Source organism: Falco cherrug, chromosome 1 (genome assembly GCF_023634085.1).
Source record: "Falco cherrug isolate bFalChe1 chromosome 1, bFalChe1.pri, whole genome shotgun sequence".
In the NCBI taxonomy this organism is placed as follows: domain Eukaryota; kingdom Metazoa; phylum Chordata; class Aves; order Falconiformes; family Falconidae; genus Falco; species Falco cherrug.
Window position 1 is genome coordinate 85,749,900 of NC_073697.1, and position 26,539 is coordinate 85,776,438.

Below are 26,539 nucleotides of genomic sequence, written 5' to 3' on the forward strand. Positions count from 1 at the left end.
CACAGGCTCCCCGTCTTTCTTTGCGAATGGACATGGCACAAAGTCTCTTCTTTATTACTCACCCTCATGCCTAATTCAATGTTTTCTCCTCCATAGACCTCCATACCAGGGTCAAGCAAGCCAATCTCACCAAAATACTCTCGGTCCACTACAAACGAGCATCCAATCATGGCTGGTGTCCTGCACAGAGAGATTAAAGCAAAAAATTAAGTTGCTTATTAGCTACTACAGAACCCACCTCATAACAAATTTATAGAGACAAAACAGTTCTTAGCCTTCAAGTTTACATTTTAAATTTATTTTTGGGCGTGCAATCACATTGCACTTCTTCCGTCCATGGACAAAGGACCTTGTGGGACCAGAGCACCTGAATAACTAACTCACTGCCACACACACTTGCACCAGCTGCTTGTGAGACAGGCACAAGAGGTAAGTCAATTACTCCATGCATATAAGTCAAGCATCAGGCTGTTTTTCCTTTATCTTATAGACACAACCTCTGTGCTGGAGCTGAAGCTCACCACTATACTGAGTAGCACAAGAACTAGACAACACTTTATTTGAAGACTGACTCACAAAAAACCCATAAGCTTTGTCAGAAATGAGGAGTCCCCTTACCCACATACTAGAAGTAAGGGCATGTCAAGAACCACGGATCAATCATGGTGTGAAGTCTGGCAAGGGACTTCCCAGAGTTGACTTTAGGAGATAAATTTCAGTCTCTGTGAAGCTGTTACATGATTAACATTTCTATGTTTGCTGAGGGCAGTCTTTAGAAAAGGGAAAATTCTCAGATGAAAAGACTCTGCCCTCAGATCTGCCACTGACCAAGTGGGTGACTTCAGATAAATCATTTCCCTTCTTTGAGCATCACTTTCTTTATGTGTAAAACTATGTTTCTGCTCTCCTCTACAAAGCAATCTGAAACCTTTCACTGAGCAGCACTACATGACAACACATTTTGAGATCATTTACCATATGAACACAGATATTATTTCAATGCACTACAAGCTAGTGATATTTTCCAGTTTCATTTGTCCATGCTTTCTCTGCATCTCTGTACTGGTCACAATGCCTGCCTCTAAATTTTAAGCTAGGAGCTAGGATTTGCTACTATAGCCCCCAATTTAAAAATGTAAATTTGACTAGTTTTAAGGTGGAAAACCAACAAGAGCCTGCAGCTCCACGTTCAACTCGCAATTCAGCTGCAGGCTGCACAGTGCCTACTGCAAGATCATTGGTAGTCACCTGCAGTGTGATCTGCAGGACGTGCCCAGGCCTGGGGGACAGACACCACTCCCACCCACCCCACCTCCCCATTTCAGTGGTATCCCAACAGACCAGACTGTCGAAAGAGGAGAAACTGAACACTTTTGGAGCTGACCTAGAAGAATGAGCTGTGCTCCCTCTTCCAACAAAAAAGTGATTTTGGACCATCTGGCAGATACAGCATCATTCCTAACGGTGCTACTGTAAAAAGACATCAGGAAAATCCTAGCTTATGCCAATTTTCTGTCTCCTAGTAGAACAGAGAATGCTCTGTCTATGGCCCAAGCTTTTATATATATATATATACACACCATGAAAATGCCCTATAGAAACAGTGATGATGGAAAAGGCCTAAACCCTATTTTAATAAGTCCCCTTTCTAATGCACCAATGTTATACTGTGACTACGATGTCTCTGTTGTCCCAAATACCTGCATGTTTCTTCAATTTGTACAGAAAGCTATTCACAAGGTATTTGCCCATGACATCTGAGAAACATATCCATGAGGCAGTTTCATACACATGTCAAAACCTGCCCTGGTCGGGAAAACCAACACATTTTCTACCTATGTATTGGTGGATCCCACCGGTAGCAACAACCGGTAGCTGGAACAGTGTTATCACATCAGGTCCTTTTTCTCATCAACAGTTCACCATTTCTACAGCAGGAGGTGAAAAAGGCTTTAAACAAACATCCAAGATATGGTCAGACAAAATAATTCTTTGCTCCCAGGCTTAATGCATACTCCAACATAGCAGAACACAGTTCAACCTATGGCAGGAACTATTTGGTACCCTTGAAAATGTTCATTTGCTGAAGCGCTGCTTTTACTTATCTGTAATGGACTCTGCTGTACCACTTGCATTACTGGTACCACTTCAGCATCTCTCTCTTGCACTTTTTCTCAGCCTGAAAGCCATTGCAACCTCTCAGATCATTACAATCCTATACTGCAGTGCATACTATCCCTCTCATGTTTTCTCTGTGTAATTGAAAAAGGCAGCTGTTGATAGAAACACATTTGATCGGCACTGTTTCTGACAAAGAAGTTGAAATAGCTTGATTAACTCTCATGTTCCACCCTCACAGAGTGGATCATGAGCTGGATCATGAGCTGGGGGGACAAGATTCGATAGTGGTTACAAAGGCAAACATCTGGCTTTTACAGATGACTTTGGACTGAAGTGGGGCTCTCAGCCAGATCCCTGCACCCATTCAGTTAAAAAGGCTGGAGGGAACTGAGGCCAGATGTCACAAACCCTACAAAGAAACTGCAGCAGGGTCGCTACCAGCACCCTCAGTGCTCGGACCTCTCCCACATCTCACAGTCGCCCTTTGTGTGTGCAAGAAATTCCAGCACTTCTCTGTTTGGCGATGCTCTTTGTGAAGACATTCTGTTGAGTCAGTCTCTAGTTAGAAGTGGTCTCAGAGCTCTATGAAAACCCCACATGGTCCTGGGTACTCCTGGCTGGACACACCCATCTGCTGTTGATGCATATACTCTTACAGCAGCATCTTTGCAAGATGGATGACATTTATAAATTCAAGTTATGTGGTGAAATGCATCTTCCTGCTTAGAGTTCCTAGAGCCATACCTGAAGAGAGACTTGCCTACAAAGTCTGAGAACTCTCCTGGACGCAGTACCAGACATGCCCTGCATTTGTACCTATTTGTATATGTATTTGTACAATGTATCCTGCATTTGGTCTAGAAACTGAAATGAAAGGACATGCCCAAGGAAAGGGAATTCAATAGCTCTAGAATGAAATAAGCCTTTGAGGTGGTATAAAAAAGGGAAGAAGGTAGGGGGGAAGAAACACATACCATTTTCTTTCTTTCCATTTTTATGTATTTAAAGCTAAACACAGGCTTCACTGGATGAAGACTAGAGCATCACTGCTTTGCAAAACTGAGCTGCTGATCTGGACTTAGACTCATTCTCTTTTCAGCCCCTACCTCCCACGCCAATCCTCTGGAAGCAGCTCTTTACAGCAGTAGGGTGCTCCCATGAGGACATTTCTCCTTCCTTCCTAATGAGAAACAGCACCACTAGGCTTTGCAGACTGCTCTCAGGTGCTGGAATCTCTCTCTCTGGGGGATGGATTTTTGCAGCTGTCGGTTCTGTCCATTAAAACACTGACTTGTTAATTGAATGGGGGTGGGAAATACATTTTAGATGCAACTACATAATCATCACTCACAGACGAATGCCACTGAGGACTGCCTCTGCAACTCCCTCTCTCTTTTCTAGGTTTTATTTCTTCTCATTAGATGTATTCAGATACAGACTTCACAAGCTTTCATGGCTTATTCAGAAAAAAAGTGTTTTCAGGAATAAGCCACAAAAGCAAAGGCAGAAGGAACCACATCCAGCTTTTCAGAGAAGCCAGTCAAAAATTGCCACTGTCAGTGCCTTCACCTGAATTTGGCTGTCTGCAGCCGCTGCTCTTCGGCACTGCAGCATGGCTGCAAACCCAGAAGCTGAGCTGGGAAGCCTGCGGCTCTGCCCTGGCTGCATCCTGAAGCAATGGAAGAACCTGCCTATGATGCACAATGTGTGTTCAACATGTCCATCAGGTTCAACCAGAGTTTTGGGCATTCAGTCCTTGTCAAGCCCAGGCTCTTAACTTCCCTGCGCTTTGACTGACCCAACTGTAAACTAAGTGTAATGCAACTGCACAGCCCCGTGAGCTGGGGGACCCTGACTCTATTCCCAGCTCTGCCATTCATCTGAGCCACCTCCCTCTGCCTCTGTTTCTCCATTTGTGAAGCACATGGAATAATACTGGGTGAAAGTCTGAGAACTGCTTCAGCAGCTTGAAAGCCTAAGATTCACTTCTAAAAGTGCTTTAAGATTATATGGTGGGTAATTTTATAGTGGACTACAGCGTTACATTGACATAGTGAAAACACTTTTAAAAAAAACCTGCTCCTGAAAAAAACATGTGACCCTCACTTGGCTGCTATCAGTGAGTTTTTCCAGTACTTTAAAAACTCCCATTATGTCTACTACTTTTAGTACAGTGCAGCAAAGACTTCCCTTGAAAGTTAGAAATGGATACATAAGCAAAAGGAACCGTATTAGTACATCTTAAACACTGCTCACTAGCCAGGGGCCAGCAAATGAGACGGGGCATGCCTCTAGCACTTCACAGCTTCAGAGTAAAATATGTTAATCTAAACCACATCTGCTTTATATAGAGGGACCCTTTTCCTTAAATCATGCACTATTCAGTAAAACACTTTTTAGAAGGAAGGCATCACAAAATAGAAGTATGCTGTTTTTTACCAACACCGCAAAGGTGCTGGGCAACTTCATTGATCTGTGGAATATTCTTTGGCACAACTGAGGATGTTATAAGCATTAATTACAATCAACAGCAGCACTCAAGGGATAATGTGGGAAACACAGCAACATGTTTTTTGCAGCTAAAACCTTTAAATGCAACATAGAATAGCATTGATTCTGCACTGCAGAAAGGTACAGCATAGTAAATTTGTGGAAGTTACTTGATGGCATGGCTGTAGCAAGGGAGATGAGAGAGACATTACTCTGGGTAATACCCTGGGGAAAGGGAGGAAGCAGAGAGAGCAGCAGTTCATGATGGTCAACACCCGCTCCTTCCCTGCCTGCTGCTGCAGCAGGTCCAGTGCAGGTGGTTATGAGGGAAGAGATGCACCGCATGGAAAAGGGCAGTGCCTGCTATGGGGTGGGGTACCAGAAGCAGAGGACACCTTGGACAGAAATGAAAGCTGCTTGCTGTAGGTCTGAGTCATGACTATTTCATTTTAGGTCTCCAGGAGCACAGCTCTGTCAGCAAAACTCCAGCAGGCACCAACATCCATTTCTCCAGCCAGGTGCATCCCCCTCCTTCCCTTCACAATGACGGGTGCTGCCTGGGGGGTTGTCAACACCAAGTGAAGGAGAAAGGGATGAGCGCTGAACTGACATACTGCACGTGACACAGTAAGTCTTCCTCTCCCTCAGGCATCTTTCTCCCCTTGCCTTAAGGTCAGTATACATGCAAGCAGGTCACACTTGAAACAGTTTTCAGAGCACACAAGTCCAATTTCCAGGACAACTGACCTATACTCACACACAAATACATACATACAAACACAAATATTAACTGTTTAAAAATGTATAAACATAAATGTATATAAACAGGGATAAGGAGAGGGAGAAGACGACTCAAATGACACATCACTTCCCATATCTTTGGGGTTTCCACCTTCCTTGATAGAGTGTTTCTTTGATTCAGGTTCCTAAGCAGCACCTCACCCCTGGCCTGACAGGTGAGTGGGGAAACCTGCATGGTACCTGCATAAGCATTTATTTTTTCTTACAACTCATGTCTTCTGCAAGAAAGAGTCACACCAGGCTGTGGGAACAGAACTCAAGGACAGATTTGCTGCTTAGTAGCAACAGGAAAAAAACTGACAAGCTTAATGATGGGAAGGTTTGTTAACCCCTTTGGAGAGCTACAGCATGTGAAAAAAAGCAACCCAGAATGCTTGGCTAGGAAAGACAGGGCAATAGGGATGCAGAATATCTCTCTGATGACGCATAGAAGTATATTTTTCGGAACAGGCAGGATACCCACCAGAACTTGGGCAAATAAAAAAGAAACTGTTCTGTTACAGACTCCTGTGAACCAGCAGCCGAAAAGATGGCCACAACCAATCAATAAACAGTCACCAGTTTTATTATCACATGACAGTACGGTTTATCCCAAAAGACGTTACAGATGAGCCCCTTCCTAAGCTCAGGTACGCAGCTGGATTTCTCCCCAGAGCAGTGCGGACCCGCCATGGCTGCATCGCCACCGCTGTGACAGACCAGCGCAGGGCCTGACTGCACGAGATGGGCACGCACGCTCCCAGCTGGAGCCGGCAGCACAAGTCACTTCACTGTGGTCTGTCAGACGACAGTTCCCATACCTGAGCGAGGCACACCTGCTGTGTAGGGCAGCTGACTCAGTGCACGCACATACCCATTCCTACTGGTACCAAGCTCCAGCATATTACAGCAGTAAGTGAGAACATATGCAGCAATGAAATGCACCACTGCTGCTGGAGGAAGATAAAATGGAAAGCTGTGCAGCGCTTGGCTGACTGAGGCTGACTAATGACTCTAATGTTAGTGGCTGCTGATCAAGAAATCAAACACAGAGCAGTCCATCATAATCACGGCAGGTGAGGGAAGATGAGCCAGAGCCCAGGATACCATAAACCTTCTTTGCTGTTCCAAAACCCAGTAGTATCTTCTGCATACAGAAAAAAACCAGCTTGTTTCAATGCATAGTCAAATTCATTAGAAACCCTCTGAAATAGGATCCTTTGTTACACAGTTTGTTGCCAGATGATAAGGATGATTTTGGGCAGTGTGTTCTCAGGAACACAAATGGAAAACAACGTGATGGACACAGCATGTCAAAATAACCACTCTCATTTAAATCTTCACGTTGTAGACATCTTGCATCTCAAATGTCAAACATGCAAAATGGATTGCCTGCAGAAACTGATTCGGGGAACATCAATTGTTCTGAATTTCAGAGTATTAATGCAGGGAAAAAAGAAAAGAACCAACTTTAAACTGTATCTTTACAAAATCTGACACTTTGTTCTTGCTATTTCTTTACCTCTGTTTGCACTTCAAGGCCACATGCCCTTTGCCACTTGGACCACAACAGCTGATCTGACATTTTATGGTGTGCACCTGACATGACTGCCTGTACGGTGCCCCACTGACTTGAGGGACAGTTCCTGCTCCTTCCCAGCAGCGTTCTGAGTAGGATCATACCACTTAAGTGTCCAAGAAAGTAGAGGATCAGGCTTCAAATAAAAAAACTCCTGAGAAAAGAAGCAAGCACATACATCGTGTAATCCCAGAAGAAGACAAGAAATGGACTCTACTTTCTAAATGTCTCACCCAATTCTGCAGATCGATGATATTTATTAATACAATGCAAATATCAGAAATGCCAGGGCTCTGATCCTCACTGACACCAGGGTATGCATTTTTTTAACACTGAAAATTTTTAATCCCTTTGGAGATCTGGGAGAAAGTATTCAGCTATACCAACAATGAAGCCTGTCATGGGGTTATTAGCCTTTTCTTATACAAAACATACAGCGAGACACAAAAGAAATCCACTATTTACTGAAGACAGTGTCTAAGGAAGCCTTAAGAGGGACAGCGTCAGCAAGGATTACATGAACTTGCAGTTTTTGTGTTGACGAACAGTCCTGCAATGAGTGCACTGAAGAGACACATGGATCCAAACACCATCAATGAGGACTAGTTTGCATGCCTTGCAAACCAGACTGAAACAGAAATCGTAGTTGCAGTACATGGTTTGGAAAGCTGGCTGCAAACCCAGAATCTGTACCAAACCAACAGAGATTTTTGAAAAAGTTTGCTCACTAGTCTGACTTCCCCTTCCTTTTGAAAATACACCTTAGATTTTCTACAGCTGCTAAGTTCCCATCATGGGTGCTTTCAAATCTCCGTTCTAAGTATGGACTTCCTGATCCTTTTCATCAATCACCTGCATGCTCACTCTTTCCATTACCATAATTACACTGGCATATCACTTAAAAGCCACAAAATTGCATTGTATTTCTATCGGCAGGCGTAACACAACAGCACCAACAGCACAGCCAAATGCTTTTGCAAATCCATCCAGGTGCTACTGCTCTGGAGACCCATCAGAAATCAGTGCAGTGTGGCTACGAAGTGGATGCTCTGCTAAAGCATGTGTTCCCAGGGAGAGAGGTAAGTGTTCATGGTTCAACACTGATGCCTCTGCATTTTAGGACATGTAATTCATAATTTGCAGGAGAGATACTTAGGTAAGCACAAGAGCTGAGTGCTCCTGGTATTTGTCAGCAAGAGTTGGGCGTGCTCCTCCTTGTGCTGCTTGTCTCATCTGTCTCTGGGCAGTTTATGCACTGTTGAATTGGAGGGTTTCTTCACTTGGGTTCAGAATAAAATTGCTCCTCTCAGGAGCCATGCGTCAGATTTCAACACTACTCAGTGCTTAAGTTTGGGCCTTATTCACTTCTGTATTAGTCCAGCTCAGTGCAAGAGCTTGAACATAAACCTGAGGAAATCCCATGATAAATCAGACCCTGTATTGCTGAAAAAATCCTCTTCTCCCAGCATTACAGGGATGAGATTCCTTATTCTTGATTAAAAAGATCTGTAGCTGAATTTCCAGAAGTGTTTTGCAGATGCAGCTTCCATAGTTTAGGGAGTACACAAGCCACCACCACTGAAAGTCACGTATAAGAACTTGCTGAGGTTTAACCTCCTAGTTCAATCTTATCTGATATGTGATCATTGTCTCCAGAACAGAAGATACTCAAAAAATCATGTGGAAATTATTACAGTGATTTCACATATAAACTAGAAGTAATGAAGTGTGCAAAACCTTTCAGGAATAAAAGAATGAAACCCTGATTTCAGAAATGAAAGCTTTGGCTGATTAATTTTCCTTCATCAATAAACTATTTCTCAGGGCTGAGTGAAACAGATATAAAACACCTGCACTTTTAAAACAATGTGAAGACAGCAGGGCACGTTATCCAGGAAAACTGATTTCCTAAGTAATTACTTTCCTGCTTATTGAGGTTTCAAGCTGAGCAAAGGGTCAGTGATGAAGGACTGTGCTGTCTTGTAGTAAATAAGGTTAATGTTGCTGTATAGCTCATTTCCAGTCGCAAGGTATGAGAATGAACCTAAGTGCAACTTGCAACACTTGCTCAAATACGGATTGCAACACTGTTCCCTGTACCAGGGATGGATCCTGTGAGATGGCCCCATCCACCCAATCACTTGGAAACACCATCAGTTCGTCTGTGTTCTTTCACTTCCAAAAGACCACCAGCATCCTTTCAGTTAGGTACATTGTTTGAAGTGCTTGGACAGAATTCTCAGGACCAGACAACCCAAGCTCTACACTGGAAGGGAAGGACATCAACTTTTCTGCCAGAGCCCACATTGGAAACATACCATAGAGTTTTAGCTTAATTTAGGATGAAGCTGATACACATCAAAAGAAGATGACTGCAAAGTGGTAATTTGTGTTCTTCCTAAGAAATCTCAAAAATAGGGCACAGCAACCCAAAGTGCATGCCTGGGCTTCATATTTTTTAGCATTTATTTCATGAGTTGCTAACAATGGTATCCTTCACTCAGCACAGTACATCTCAGAGGAGTGGTTAGACAAGCACCTCTACTGGAGATGTGAATTTTTAAATTAAGGGGAAAGAAAGCCCACTTCTTATCAGTTCCTGTTTTCCCACTGTAACAATTCTCAAAAACACTATTACAATCCTGAAACAGTATTTCCTTAGAAAATTCCATTTCTGTAAGGTAAAACATTCCCTTATAGAGAAAAATAAAATGAGACTCTATGTGGTCCAGCTTCATTTTAAAATTAATCCAGTCGGAAAACTCAGAACATGTGCAAATCTCAAAAAAAAGTGCAACTCTTGAACAAGGCAAGGCTAATGCATTTCCTACTAGTGCTGCTGGGAAACTCTGGTTTGGGCTGATGGCCAAGAGTGCTGCCTACAGACCACAAGTGAAGCCAGTGTCTTTGTAATCACACACAAACTATCTTTGTTTCTCATGCACATGTTTCACTGGTTTATTATTCACGCTAGAGTCCGCTGGAAAATAGAAGCATAGATGAAAAAGATCCTGCTACCCTACTAAGGGCTACGATGCAAACTTGAACCACACATTCACAACTAGAGCACATGCACTTCTGCTCCCACTGTGGCGCAGCTCCGAGATGCGACACATACGTCCCCAGCTTTGTAAAGCCATCTGTTTTCTTCACTTTCATTTTTCATTTGACTATTGGTACAGAGCCTGTAGCCTTGCTTCACTTGAAATCCCCCTCGGCAGACAGCTGAGACGGAAACATTGCTAGTACCACAGTGACAGCGCATGGGAGATTTACCTGATGGGAGCTGACTCATCCCCTTTATCAAGCCAGTCCTGCGGCGGGATTATGTACATGCACCAGAGGCCCCAGTTATAGCCGTGGGCTGCATTGGCGTATTGCTGCACTTCAAAAGTGTTGTACTTGATATTGTCAATTGCTGGTAAGATGATCCGCTTTCGATCTTCTTTGATCCGGGTAAGTGCAGGTTCCACCCTGAGAACAATAAAAACAGCAAAATGTTTTACAGCCATCCAGTAATCCCAGGTGCTGCTTTGCAGTCTGCCCAGCGCAGTTCTCCAATCCTGAGGGCAGGCACCCAGCGAGCTGGCAGCCCAGAGCACAGCACAGCGGGGTCAGATATGGATCGCTGCTGCACACGGAAAAGGCTGAAGCTTGGTATGGGATACTTCACAGAGTAACAGCACATGAATTATTACCTTTGTGAAACTATACCAGAGTTTAACAACACTAAATTTTACCGAACACTTGTTCTGAGGCCTGGAGATTGTCAGTTCATTTTGCAATGGACAAGTGTTGAGAGACACTATCACCAAGAGTGACTAAATGGTTGCATAAGGGTGACACAATCAGGATAACTGGTAGCAATTAAATACCTGCTCCCGCTGACAAGGCCTAAAGGGCAAACTACACACCAGGGACTGAATGAACCTGAGGGTTACTCAAAGGTTTTAATCTTGTTTCCTTAGGACTGACCCCATTGGACCTAGTCTGAATGACAAGCGTGGCTGCATTATGCCTTCTAAAACCCCTTTGGTGATAAGAAGGTTTCCATTGCCAGATGGTGCAAAAGCAGTGAACTGCAGGAAATGTGCCATCATTTCAAAAGGCTTTAAAACATCAATGTGCTTTCAAGAGAAGCTACATCCCAAAGTGTTTCAGGAAAGTAAAAAGCTTTAGTGAAAACATTCATTTCTGACCAAGGTAGCCTGAAGTTGCTATCAATTTACAGAGAAACTGATCCAAAGAGGTAGCAGACTTACATAAGGATGGAAAGCACTTCTCAAAGTAGTATTAGAAACAGCTGCTGGTTCATCCCTTTGTAACTGTGTTTCCCCTTGAAATAAGCTTTGAAGATTTTGCAGAGCTTTCGCATGTATCTTTAAGGGAATGGTGGTTTGCTGTGATCCACAGAAAGAGTAGGATTTGAACACTGATCTTTTGTCACTTTTCTTTTGTTGTTGGTTAAAAGGCAATTGTTCCTTTGTGGTTTCAAATTTGTTACCTTATACTTTGTTTGTTATCTTATCTTTAGTTTGTTACCATGTATTTTCTTGTGTAGGCCAACAGAAAGGAACAAGTTATGAAATTAATTCAACCTCCATTTTCAGTCTTCATTGCCTCAATCTGAACTATCATACATTTTCTGATCACTTCTGTAAGAAGACAGCAATTTCCCTGTACTTGAATGCAGCCAAAATATTTCTTTCATGTACACAGACGCCACATTACTTAGACGAGGTCACGTACTGCTTGCTTTCTCTTCTTTTCACCCCTCCCACATCAATAAAAAAGCACGCAGGTTCAGTGGAACTGAGTATTGGTGATGAGCTACTTACTCCAAACAAACCATCACAAAACAATGTAAAATAAGAGCATAACTGACCAAAAGACAAGGTGTCACAGCACTTCATTTGGAGGTAAGTCAAAGAGAGTTAAACTAGTTTGATTTGGATTCTTCTACAAAAAATGACATTTGAATTCATCAGTACTTCTATTGTCAAAGCCCAGTCCCACAAGTTACCAAAGGCCTCCACAGAAGCATGGAAGTGCAGCAGCCCAGGGGCAGTACAATGATTTCAGCTCAGGTTGTTAAGTACCTTTTTGGCTTTAAAATATTTCCTTAGCAGGATCATATGTTTGGTTTTGCCCCTTCTTTTGCATGGCATTTAGAGAACTGCATCCCAGATTCAAAGGAGATTTTTTTTAATTTTTTTTTTCTGTGGGAGACAAACAACTGAGAGAGACTCAGGACAATGCAGTACAGGATTCAGACTGCCAACTCATAGAGTCTGCAAGCCACACTCAGGCACATACTTAAGGAGTCAATGTGACCCACAAAATCAGGATAAGCCACTTACATTACTAACATGAGATTACATTTATCAGACTAACCCTTTTAAAAACGATTGGGTGGATGGCAGAAAAACTCTTCCAAATCCAATAAAGCAGGGAAGAATGCAGAAAAGATGAATCTGCTTTGTTCTTTCCATAATGTTATCTCTGCCTATCATTCTAGAGGCAGCAGCAGAAAATGCAGCAGAGCAATGGAGATGAGGGCCAGACACCCCTCTCCCATCAAAATCAGGTGCCTCAACGCATGGCTGTGCTAACTCCTGTGCATAGGATCAGCAGGAGTCTCTCCCACTCCCTTCTGGCCTCTGACATAAAGGATTTCAAAACAGCAAGCAACAGGTATAGATGTCGCTAATGACAGGCCACTAATTGTATGATTGGAAAAAGAACCACAGAACCACAAAATAGTTGGGGTTGGAAGGGACCTCTGGAGATCACCTAGCCCTGCCCCCTGCTAAAGCAGGCTCCCCTGCAGCTGGCTGCACAGGGTCGTGTCCAGGCAGGTTTTGAATGAAACTTCATCAGGTTCCTCTCCACCCAGCTCTCCAGCCTGTCCAGGTCTTGCTGAATGGCAGCACCGACTTCTGGTGTATCATCCTCTCCTCCCAGTTTTGTAACATCAGCAGACTTGTTGAGGGTACACTCTGTCCCTTCAATCCTCATCTTCACAGTTGTGCAGGTGAAAAAAAAAGACCTTGGAGCAGGTCACTGTCCAGGCAGAGCACTTGCAGCAGAAGCCTTGTCGCAGAGCTGACTCTGAGTTCCCCTGCAAACCCAATAAACACCTTGGGAGGCAGCCTGCTCCTGAAGCCTTGCGCATTGCATCTACAGATTTGGTGCAGCGGGGAAGTCTTAGAGCAGAGGGATTATATCCTCCAGTGAGACCTGGAACCAGACACAGTTGCACCCAGTGACTCCCATAGCATGCAGAAAATTTATTATGTTTGGGTCTGATTTCCAGATCTGCCCTGCAAAGCAGGAAAACTGCCTGCCTGCCTTTGGAATCAGAGATCTATAAAGGAGTTTCCTTTGTACAAATTTAATTCTATCATTCACTACCATCTGAATCTCAAAACAGGTCTTTGACAAGCAAGAAAAGACTGAGAGTATTTAAAACTATTTTTATCTCTTGGTTAGAGTTCTTCGGTCACCAAATCCTCAAGTCCTCGATTACTGGGATGTTTATGTTGATACAAAGCAAGACCATTTAACCATCATACTTAAAACTATCCTGAAGTTTCTGTGTTCCTTCTGCGGTTCCTCTTTGTGTGTTCATTTTGCACACATTTTACTTTCAAAGGGTAGATTCAAATCACGCAATGAAAAAGCTAAAAAAGTAAGGAATTCTTCACCTTTAATGTCAGATGTCTGCAATAGACCCCCCATATCCAAGGTAATTGCCTCAAACTTTCATTCTCAGCAGAGAGGCGTGGAGGGTGACACTTTCATAGAAAGATGCTTCTCATAATAATGTTGACACTGGAAAAAGGTGAGATTATTAATGTTCCAGGGGGGCCTATTTTGAATATAAGGGGAATTTAGCCTGCTACTTTGCAAGACAGCTTAAAATTGGACTGTTGGAAGTGTATCCCAAATAATGGTTAGAGAAAGAATGTGAAGAAAATATTTAACAGTCACTCTGATTTTCAGCCCTCGATCATATTTGTGATTGTGTTCATTTGATATTTGCATCTTGGAAATGCTAATCTGGGTCCTCATTTTCCTCATAACAAGAACAATCCATTCCCAGCTCTGGTGCTGCTGTCACACCAGCCATCACCAAACTACTCCCATCACTCTACAGTTGACTGAATTCCTGTGGTTTTCTGGTGGTATGGCTTACATGCATTACCCCCTGACTTGGCGCTTTGCATCCGAGGGGCACAAGGAGAGCACAAGGAGGGGCACAAGGAGCAGTCAAATAAAAAAAAAAAAATCTGAAATGTCATTAATCTCTATTAATCTATTAATTTGCAATCTCAGATTTTGAACTTTCATGAAATCTGGAGTGTCTGAAGGCTGTCCATGTGATGAAGGTTCTGTTTCAGTCCCCTGCACTCAAGAAATTTAAATGTTGAATATATTATTAATTCAACAAGTTCTGATATCTCTACCCTCAGGTTACAGATGAGGTAAAATCCCACGCCAAGATTATGGAGTGAACTAGTATGAAAAAACCTGCTGGAACTTCATTTTCTCAACCTCCCATTCTCCCCAATGGAAGTCACTTTCTTCCTCTGTCCGTATCTACATGTGTGGAAATCATATCCCTGCAGTTATTAGGAAGAGGAAAGGTTCAGTAGTATCTGGACAGACTGCACATTTATCTAACTTCCAAAATATGTTCACACTCATAAGGAAGAGAGAAGGCTCTGAGTCACAGATGGAAAATCTAGTGCAGAATTGTTCTCTGTTACTTAGCAAAACTCAGAATGGAGAGCCTTTTAATTAAACATTATACACCCATGAGGTTTTACACCTTGTCCTGCCTGAGCACGGACAGCAGAACAGCGCTGGGGTATCAGACGCCAAGGGCTAGCTCATCTGAGTGGGATCTACAGCAACATTCAAATCCCAGATTCTGCCAGTGCCCTCTGCACCACCGCCACTGCCTGTGCTCTGGTTTTCTGCCTGCCAAGATCCCTAGGTAATGGTCAATGAAGGACTACAAGCTTGACTAGGACTGGGTAATGGACTGTGTTTACATTGCTTATTTTAGGTAATCCATGAAATATGAGGGGGTTTTAATTGCTATTTATTGCTAGCAAAATCCAGCGCTGGAGTAGCTCTATTAGCCTGAATGGACTTACACAATGTCTTTGTCTCTGTAAACTGAGCTGCACATTCATCAAATCCTTTGTCAACCTTGCTGATAATTCTGGCTTTGTCTAATTGCTTCAGGTTTTTGAAAGCATTATGATTAAAACTTTCCTAGTAATTTCTAATTTTTTTTACCAATTTTAAGCTGCTACATTATTATGTAGATTTACTCATCCTCTTTATAGACACCAGTGTCCTTTCCCTGGCTCCACCCCCCCCGCTTGTTTTTTTCCACTGTGCATCTGCAGAAGTCAGGTGCTCCTGGCAGCTCCCAAGACTAAAAGGACAGAGTGGAAGAGGTTGCTGAAGTCCAGGTATGTTCAGCATGCTATACTGATGAGCTGCAAATATGTTATTTCCTTTCCACATGGCCACTGTTGGCAGTGAGGCAGGATTCAGCCCTGCCTGATTAGGTACATAAACTGGATGTGAATTTTGAGATTAATCTCTGTTTTTCACAGATGCAAAAATACTGGGTTCCTAACTTGTATCAATGTGCTTTATGGGCACAGAGTAGCATATATTGTTAACAGGTTATTTACTGGAGCAAGAGGAAAAAAATCTCCTAGGCATATTCATATACATGATGGATTTCAGTAAGTATAATCAAAATATTCAGCTTTAAAGGTAGTACTTCACATTATCCAGTTCTTTTTTCCACTTCATAAAAAACAGGCGGACAATTTGGGCTGGAATATGAGTGACATAAGAAGTTCCTCCCTTCTGTCCTCACTGAAATACATATACTGTCAGTGTCCTCCTCTCACTCTGAATAGATTGCTGGCGAATGGTTAAAGGTAGAAGAGAAAGGACAGTAAATTTAGCACTGTTATAGACTCCACTAGGCTAAAGGGTATTTTCACCTGGGTTTCACTCCTCTGAAACAGTTCCAGAAATATGGTAACACACTGCTGAAGTCTCATTCCCAGGACTCAGCCCTGCAACTGACAGTGCTTGGTTGAAACTCCACAAAGCATATTGCTGTCCCATGATTTTGTTGGGCTTCCCACAGGCACAACGATGTGCTGGGAGGAAGATCCACAGCAGGTAAGTGATTTCTCCTTTCAGAAACTCTCTTGGAGAATTTGGGAAGGAATCTCTGATGGAGAGCAAGTTCATAACAAAAGGATGTGTCAATTTGTCAAAGACTCTTGAGCATATCACTAGCCATAAATAGCACAGGCATTTCATGCATTTGATGCCTTGCCTACCAGTGGGTCAATTTCTGGATGAACACTGGATTTTCCAAGGTGTTGAGCACCCATCATGACTCAGTGGGAGCTCCAGCAGTGCCAGTACTGTGGGCCTCAAAGAACAAGTGCTCCCACTATATAAACATTAGAGTTAGGAAAAGAGTTGGAACGCAGACTATAGAATAAGCCTGTAAGAAGATTGAGAGCAAAGGCAGGGGTCATACTGTGATCACACAGGCTCCTCTAATCCCATTGTAAGTCTCTCTCTGAACATATATGCATTCTGTATTTAATATTGGGCCAATTCAGAGCAGTTGAAACCCCACGGGCAACCACAGCAAACAAAAAATGTATGCTGTCTTACATCCCCATCAGACTGCTGGAGAGTTCATGCCATTGGGGAAGCCTAATTTTTCACAATGCTAAGAAGAACAGCTTCTTCCAGATAGAAAACAGATAAAACCAAGTAAGTAATGAGCTCCTCAGCACGCATGATTATATAATTCATCTCTTTAAATATGTAAAAACACCTGCTGACTTCAAGCAGACATTTAAAAAGGCACAACATATGAATAAATGCACGGGATCTAAGAGAAACCCCATGCATGCTGCAGGCCAGATCCTCTGCTGTACAACTCTTCTACTTCAATGGACTTCACAACTTCAGGGACACTTTGCTAACACGCATCATCTGAGGACCCAGAACACTTTCCAGTTCTTACTTAGAATGATTGTACTAGGCATTTGTCAATAACTCCCTCGCCCCTTGCCTCTCCCCAAACTACACTTTTTCTGATTTTGCCCAAAAGTAAATCCTTTCCTAAATAACAGGAATTGCATTGGAAAATGTCTTTCAAATTTTTCCCTCTCCCAAGTGGGTACCCAAATACCCTAACCTCTGGGTTCCTTCGAGATAAACAGGTCTTTTGTTTCTCTCCACCATCACTATTCTAGTTTTTACTCCAATAAAAAATGAAGAACTAACATTAAAAAGTCCAACGCTTTTCCTCCCCCTCTTTTCACAAATTAGAATTTCTTCTTCTTCTTCTTCTTTTTTTTTTTTTTTTGGTAAGGACTTAAGGAAGAGTCCTTACAAGACATAAAAGGAATACAACATGGCCTCATCTGCTAGATTTTATGGCTTAGTAAGTTTAAAACCATATTTTACTCTGGCTGTACCACTGTCATGCACCATGAAGTAAAAACTTAACAGAGAATATAAGAAAAAAAAGATCTGTGTAAATTGAAAGCTTATTTTGCATGTGATTTTACACACTACCTCAAATTTCACTGACAATATATATTTATCAGATGCAGACAAGCAGATCTACTCACATATATAATTCTTCATTATGGCCAACCGAGGAATATTTCATGCAGAATGACTTTCCTGTAAATAAGCGTTCAGAAAACTAAAAAAAAATAATTCATACTTCCTTCCTCAGTCTCTAAGAGGAGAGAGAAATTCCCCATCTGTTCTACCTCACGTCTCTATCAGCATTCCTGTGTGCCTGGGGAAGGTTCAGACCTCCAGCCCCCAGCAAGAATGGAGCCAACACGGCATAAATGCCTGCTGGAGAGTTAAAGATCAGCTCTTCGGCTGCCAAATCTCAATAGCTCTTTTCTGCACCACTGAAAAGCAATGATGATGCTTCAATGAACACTCTAGGTTCTTTAGGTAGATGAATAGTTGAAGTTGCTTTTCTGGCATGTTGTCTGTATGTAAGCTGGTGCTGTCCCATCAATCCAAGAGGCCCACATGGCTGATGTTGCACACTTCCCTCTCCACTTAGTATCAGCTCACTTTTGCCCTCTAAAGCATGTATTCTATTATGTTAGCAAATTGATATTATGTGATGGTAGAAGCTTTGGATGAGAACAAATTCCCTTAATAAAACCATGTCTTTTCCTTCACTTTTAAATAAATAAATCTTCCCAGGTCAAAGTTAGCATGGTACCAGGGATGCTGCAATGGGCCATGTCCTGAGCAGGAGTGATAGGCTTTTACCCTCCCCAGGGGAGGGACCGCATAGGATGAGGACTGCAAACATAAGTTCACCCTTACCTTCAGCACTTCTCTTACTAGGAGAAAGCCACCTGGACCTCGCCAGGTCCCTGAAGAGCCACCTGAGCTTGAACAGGTGGGGAGTTTGCCTGCTCACAGTTTGGCTTTCAGTACACTGCATGAAAATAGTAACAAGGGAGCTTTCAAGGGGGCCAAAGACCTTGTGGCTTTGCCCTACAAGAGCATAACCAAGTTTCTGTAACAGAGTACTTGAGATAACCAAAGCCATTAGAAGGTTAGGAGGAAATAAACTTCCTTTTTTCTTTACATACTTTCTCGAGAATCCATTGCTTACAGACACTACAACAAATTGCACTACATACTACAGTATAAAATAGCATTTGCCAAGCATCATTCACAGACTTAGGGATCCTGATCTTTGGTTCTTCCTAGTTCATTAAAATACCAGTTTTCTGTATTTTTAAAACACTGCTAATTCCAGGACAATCCATAATGATGGGATGTGTGTGGCGCAGTCTGATGGATACTTGGCTTAATTTTCAGGTCCTCTTTCTCATGTTGGGCTGTCTCTGTCTCTGGTATATTGAAATCTTTTCATTATATCCTCTTACTCCAGTGCTTCCTTATTGATAATTCCCCTTAGTCTGGCAAAATTTTAACTACTACAGTACTGCATAACTCCATTCGGTGCAGATACTACCTCTGCAACAGGAGCAAAGGCAATTCCTAAGATAGAATGCAAGTATAGTACTCCATCATTATGTCTTCCTTTGCGGCTCCTAGCACCCTCTTTACAGCTGCTAGTATATTGTGGTTTCTGCCTTTCACTTACTGATTTCTGCTCTCCTTCACTCAATGTGTCCTTTTTCTCACCCAGAGAATTAACACCCCATCTCCGCTATCTCTCTTTGCTGTTCCCAGATATAATGAAGTTCTCTTATCCTTGTCATGTTATTCTTTCCCATCTCAAAGACGGGAGTTTATATAATGCTCCACATCTTGTGCAACACGATTAGCAGCTGGGATGTAGTGGTCCGTACTCAGTGTTATGTTGCTTAACGCACAGTGGATGGACCTAATACAAAAGTCAGAGCAGGAATGCTGAAATCTTCAGAGGACTGAAGGGAAAACTGAACTATACAGGCTTAAATACACCCTCAGAGAGGAATGTACAGGAGATTTTCATATCAATTGGTTCTGTTGGGTTGCTGACTCGAGATGCTACTCCTATTGACATTAAGTAACCATTAAAACTGTAGGACAGGTATAATTTTAAATATGAACTGTACACATACATTATCATGTAATTTTAATTTAAAATTACATTTGAAAGTTAATAGTAATGGCCTCCCTTTCAGCTAGTCCTCTCCACCCTTGCTCTCACAGCAGCAGTATTGGCTCACACTATCAAAAGCCTTCAGGGGAACAGGTCACTAGAAAATCTCTGCTCTGTACTAATACATTTCAACACCCGAGAAGCAAAAAAGCAGCAATTAAGCACAGCAAAATAAATAATTCAATAGCTAATTTGACCTGCCAGGTTGTAGAGGTTTGTTTTTTGGTTTGTTTTTTTTTCTAATATCCTACCAGATTGCATTTTAGTTTAGAAGAAGCGTCCCTGGAGAGTAATGCTATGAGAGCCCATAAAATGCTATAGTGCGATATAAGGTAAAAGCTCACCCATAAATGGGGCAAATATTATTTAAAGGAAAGTTTTCTTATTGTCAGAGTCCTGCATATTTAATGAGAAAGTGAAGTCCTTCTTTGATTCTTTATAAATTGATCTGCCAACTGATTAGGCAGGTAAAGCAGCCACTGACTGGAAGACTAAAACTGTACTGCAGGTGCTTGACTTTTAGATGGAACACAAACCAAACAGAAAGCTAATGCTTTTTTTTTCTGTGGTAAAGGAATTGGCTTCTTTTTAATTGCCTCACAAAAAATCCATGGACAGCTTTGAGTGGGAGCAATCCATGTGGCCTCTGAATACATGAATAGACATTGTAAATGGGGGGAAATATTCATGCAAGATGAATGAATGTTCTTCTGTTGGAAGAAGAACAGAATAGCAGTACTTTAACAAGACACTCCTGCATGACTACCAAGAGTATAGGGTTATAGAGTAGGGGTGGTGTCAACCTGGTGGGGAAAAACACAGCAATCCAGATGGAAGGAATTCCAGTCCCTCCTGGTAAAAGGAGCTAAGATGAAAACCGATATGACAGGCAACTGCATATGCACAGGTAGACAGAATTAAAAGTAGGAGGAAACAGGTAAAACAAGGTTTGAGATGGCCATAGCAGCCCCAAAGGTTGAGTGGAACAACATAAACAACAGAAAGGAACAGCCTGTGCCTCCACATGCAGCTCTGAAACAAAGGGACACGTGATGTTCCTGGTGCACGTTTGCTATTCTCATTCATCCTCTGCAGCCACTCCAGAAGCCAAGTGGTCTCAAAGCAGCTGCACAGACTGGCTCAGCAGTATTCCTGAGACTTAAGCACACTTGTTGAAAGGAGATACACCAGGGAGGATGCAGTAAATGCAAACACTTTTTATCTGGGATATACACACACTCTCATTTACTAAGTAGTCTAGGTTCTTGCTATGACGATTTCAACCCTTTCTGACATTAATGCAAAGCAGTAAGGTTAAAAAAAAACTAAAACAAACCCAAAAGCAATCACAAACCCCTTTCCTGCTTACTGACACCATTGCCTAACTTCTCTGGGTAGAGTACATCAGTAAGATCTCAACGTCCTTTATTTTGTTTGAGTTAACAAAATTCTCTGCAAAGCTCAGAAGACTGCAGCTTGGGCAGGACAAGCACTGGGCAAAGCACCCAGAGTATGCTCTCCCCAGTCCCTGACTCTTTCCAGTAGCCAATATTACCCTAGATGAACATTTGTAATGATTTGAAAGACCTATATGCTTTAAAAGTAAATAAATAAATTAAACCAGCTCTTAAGCTTCTAGAAAATTACTACAACTGCTATTATAGTCTTGGGGGAAAAATGGGGTGAACATAAACCAGTTGCACTACAAGACTTACTTTATTGCATCTTCCATTTTATAAAGATATTCATGAACATATAAAAATAAACACTCCTTTGCAATTAAAATTTCTCACTGGTTGTAAGCACAGCTATTTTTAGTTTTAACCCAGGGATATCTCCCAGAACTGCAGAACATAATCAACTCCACCATAACCCTGCATCATCATTATCAAATACCAGCCTAGCTTTGGAAAACACCCATTTCACATACTGAAGGGCCCAGCAGCACCTTTTCAGCTGACTGTACATGTTAGTTCCTTCAGGCCTCACTTCCGGCAATGCCACTAAGTGGTACTACAGAGATTTACTCCAACTGCAGATCTGGCCCATTAAGCCCAAAACAGTGCTTGCCACAGTCAATACTGCTCTCTTGTAAAACAAAGGGGATGAGGAAACGTGTGCTAATTTCAAGCTCCATTAAAAAATGCAGGAAATAATTCAATGTTTCCCTCAAATGTGAATGCAAGAAAATTGATGAGGAAATCAGATTGGTATTCAAGCTTCTAAGGAGAAATGATAGAAAATGACAAGGAGATAAGAAAAGTGCTTGAAAGCATGCATCTGCCTCCAGCCCAGAGCCTCCTTAATGGTGTTTCCCCTTTTGACTGCTCTGGAGGTTTCATATTCATTGTGGTTTAAATTACTTCTCTCTCCACTGAACTGTAGCAGAGCAGGCACAACAGCTTTTTTATGGATCTTGCAGCTATTGCAGAAGATTGTTGGCAATGTTGCAATAATCAAGAATATTATTCAAAAGTAATTGCTAATGTGATAACACCAGCCTACAGCTGTCTTGTCCCTACAGCTTTTCAGCTTCCCTGTCACTGAGTAAATCTCTTTCACAGCCTTTGAGACGTAGGGCACAGTGTAAAGTGCTGCTGTCCCTGTGGGAACAGCCAACAACTTACCAGCCAATGTTGAACTCAACATGAGCATCAAAGAACCCGACGACAGGAGAGGTTGCTGCTTTCCAGCCTTGGATTCTGGCTCGGATCAGTCCTTCTCGTTTGTTATTGCGCACTATTTTCACCAGACCCGGGTATCTTTTATTGACGTACTGGTCCAGGTTAAATTTTAGTTCAACTGCAGAACAAAAAAAACATACAAATATTCAGAATGAAAAAAAGCCCTGCAACTTTATGTTTTACTCCAATTTATTCTGCAGCAGGAAGGGAAAGAAAACCTTGAATGTTACTAAACAATTAGTCAGTTTTACAGATATAAACTAATACCGCAGTTGTAGCATGCACCAGTTCCAGGGGTACCACCTCAGAGAAATTCTCTACGCGTTAGAGACTTGCACAGGTTTAATATGGCCTGACGGATTTGAGTATTGTTTTGAAGAGGTAGTCTGTCTAAATATTTTTAAACAATTACTATTGTAGTTCTCTGATGATTTGCATTAGGTTACAACTAGCCTGCGGAGGAGCAATTCTGACCAATTCTGACCTTATAGCAGTGTAACATGGGAGTCTGGTGACTTTTTTTCTGATTTACGTTATTCAGTAAGTTTGAAAAATAACCTCAATGGATTTTGGGTCAAGACCTCATTCAGATCACAATTAATTTCCCTTAATTTCAAGGGTTTTCCCTTAAATATAATTAAGACTCCTCAATACTCCCATTGAACTAAATGGATATTGAAGATTTCAAATAGACTTATCTTTCGTTCATTTTCAGGCATTCAACCACAGATGGAGCAGAACTCATTTACTCCTTTTTTTCAGCTTCATTTCAATAGGCTTATAAATAGGCAAATTACTAAAATGGTCTCTCTATTTTTTTAAATCAATCTAGTTTGGCAATTCATTTACACTGCAACTTATTCATAATGAGGCTTTTGCTCAAATATATTTATTAGGAGAACTAGTAGAAGCTTCCAGGACATTAGAAGCCTCGTTCTTCTGATCTATATTACACAGTAGAATCATTATCATTGGAATCAAAGACCGGATAAATCTCCAGCTATCTAAAGAATGACAGAGAAAAGCCATATAAGAGTTCACTGAGAAACACTAAGTCCAATTCTCCTCTATATTACATTGACTCAAACACCTTGCAATCTCACATAATTACTCCATAGATTACACTGCCATAACTGAAAGCAGAATTGGACTAAAGGTTTCCTAAACCTATAGGTTTTGAAACTTATTTTTGTGTTAGGGATTTGTTTTCTCAACCCTCATTTCTCTTCAGGGATCTTGAAGAGGAATGGCAACTTAAGACTGAAAGGTTTAGAGCTGTTGATCTGTGGAGGAAATGCTAAACTCGAGCCTTATTTTAACAAATATGATTTAAGAAGATGCAACAGTTAACAACTTAAACCACAACAACACTACTTGTCACCAGTATCCTAAAAGTTCTTCATACCCAACCAACCTGGGAAACATGCTGATCAAAAGCACCCCATATGCTCACCAATATTTTGAGTTTTGATTGCTGATAACAGAAGTGTTATTTTTATATTAATGAACCAGATGACCTGAAAGTTTCATGTGCTTTGTGCCCATTCTGGTTCATTCTCATAGTCTAATGTACTCCTACCTCTAACCACCCCACCCTCACCCCCAAACACCCAGACTCAAAATCTGATATTATCAACACCTATTTAAAATAATGAAAAAAGCAGAGTGTGCTGCCATGTAAAAAAATGGAAACCATCCTTAAGGAGAATCTGTACCACCACTTTTCCTTGGAAGCAGAATTTAGACTTTTAGTCTATTAATGATGATATTCCTCTGGATTTGAAAATTTGGAGAAAGTGCCATTTTTATATTAAGATTGCCTATACAAATGTCATTCAACCTGTGAGGATTGAAATCAGCAGGGTTTATCCACATAATGTTTTTTTTTATATAAACAGTTAATATTTACTCACAGCTTTGTGCAAGTGGCTCAATCAACACTCTCATCAGCAAACAAACTACCATAAATTCTACTGACTTCAACAAAGGTAACGTTAATTTACACCAACTTAGGATCTAGCTTATTAGCCATAAATCAGTGGTTGCGTGTATGACCTTCCTCCCTTGGCTGTTTACATGCAGAACGACTCAATGCTGTTTCATCCCAACATTAAGAAAAAAACAAACAAACAAGAACACCCCCCCCCCCAAACCATTTCAGTTAGTAGCAATCAAACTTCCTTTGATTTACATTTCATGTACATTAACCAGACAGGATACAGTACTTAGAGGAAAAGATATGTGTGTTCACCATTGTCGCTGTTGTCATCAACCAGGATGATCTCCTTGAGCAAGTGCGACGGGGTGTGATTCACAACACTGTGCACAGAGCGCAGGATAACAGAGAGTGCCTCGTTTACAAATATGAAGACCACAGAGATCTGGGGCAGGTCATCTGGGTAGGTCATCTGTTTGCACCTGGAGAGAAGAAAGAAAGAATTAAAACCCAAGCAGCCACTAGGAAGTAAAATACACTGAAGAGTGTCCTCTCCTCATTGCTCTCCAGTGTATAGGAACTTGCAGGATTTGTTCTTTCCAACACCAAAGAAAGATGTGTTAATCTCAAAAGAAGCAAAACAGCTAGGAGCAGCAACCTTTCTGTCAAGCCAGTTAAAACAAAAGTACATCTGGATGCACACAGACTTGTAGCGGCTTTCATTCTCTGGAAGGTTTAAAAGCATCTATTGAAAACCAAAAGAATTATCAATGACTTTGCTCAAAAACAACCTGAAGGCGGCCCACAAAACTGTAGCCTGTCTGTGCTCCCAGGGGAACCATCACAAGGTCTGCTGTTAACTCATAATTAGATCTCATACTTTTAAAAGCAAGACCTGCTCAAGCAAATTTTGCATTTGCCTGTACAAAGAGGACTTGCAGCCCTTTCTGATTCTGCAGTTTGTGCAGCGATAACAAATACATGATGTTTGCTGTACAGACATACTTGCTGAAATATTTGCAAAACAGATCTGCTCCATCTGAGATGTCACCTTGGTGGACAGCTACATCCTGAGATTCACAGTTTGTTTTTGTGCTTGCTCAAATGCACTGAAGCATATATGTACATATAGACCATTTTGAGAAGAAAACCCGAGGTCTGGAGAAGTCACACAGCATAGAGCAGAACCTCTGCTTCCCAAGCCCCCAGCCTGTGCCCCTCTGTAACACCCTACTGCCTTATTTTAGTGGAATTCTCTCCCACCAGCAAGATGCTAACTTTAAAAAATTACCTACTTGTTCTCACAGTCAAAAGCCATTCAGAATTACCATAGCAATTAGTGAACCTACTCTCCAAAATACTGCTAATGATATCACAGGAAATGACTTTTCCTGCTCTTATCAAACTTTCTGACCTCTTTGCTCATTACTTTGGCATAACAATCACTTTTTTTTCCCCACTACCAGCAGTCATGGGGATGGGGAGGGTGACAAATACTTGACTGTTGGGTAACCTCTGGAAATTAGTTATGAAACCTAGTATAGTGCAATTATTCGTAATTCCTACTCATCCCAGCACTATTCGCTTGGAGACCCGAGTACTTGCCATTGATTAGTGTTGCCACAGCTATTTACCGGCTGCTTGCTGGAGGCCTGTGCCACACAGAAGACCACTGTGTAAAACTTCTGGCTAAGCACAAATCCTACACAGTCTAAAAATAAACCCAGAACAAGGACAAAGATTTACAGGAGGTGTGAATGCTCTGACACAGCCTCCTTTTTGAACTTCTTTTTTAACGTGATTTTCTTCTTGACCACACCAACATATCAAAGAAGTCCATCAGGAATACTTCACTAACAGCAAAGAGCCATCAGCTAAAAACATGGACCTTGCATGATTCCCCTTGATGAGGGACATCTTTGATCTGACAGAAAGATCTGATCTTGCATCAGAGCCTCACTTGTATCAGCAGGGCATAGCAAATTGCATCTCAGTAAATCAGACTGGTACCCAGGGAGTGGGTGCATTACTGGTGGAAGTGAGGCGGAGGAGGGAGCCCAACTCAGGCCATGCATCCTGGTGGGGTCACGCATCAGCACTCAGAGATAGCAGAAAAGAAGGGAAGCAAAGAAACCATGTAGCTGAAGTCTGGAGACGGCAAGGAGACTGTGGCCAAGGAGGAGGAAGTACAGCAGTGAATATAGGGCAGGCAAAGCAGC

General features: G+C 41.9%; 1 protein-coding gene across 3 annotated transcripts in view; it reads right to left on the bottom strand.

Annotated features, from left to right (window-relative positions):
* The window catches only part of GALNT9 (polypeptide N-acetylgalactosaminyltransferase 9), a 274,492-nt gene that overhangs the window by 80,998 nt on the left and 166,955 nt on the right, over positions 1-26,539 (bottom strand). For all 3 annotated transcript variants that reach the window (XM_027814008.2, XM_055699769.1, XM_005445205.4), the window contains 4 exons: positions 24,636-24,802; positions 22,328-22,502; positions 10,247-10,444; positions 63-180 (listed from right to left, as the gene is read on the bottom strand). In XM_027814008.2, coding sequence (XP_027669809.1) covers positions 63-180; positions 10,247-10,444; positions 22,328-22,502; positions 24,636-24,802 — 658 coding nt within the window. The remainder of the gene's footprint in view (positions 1-62; positions 181-10,246; positions 10,445-22,327; positions 22,503-24,635; positions 24,803-26,539) is intronic.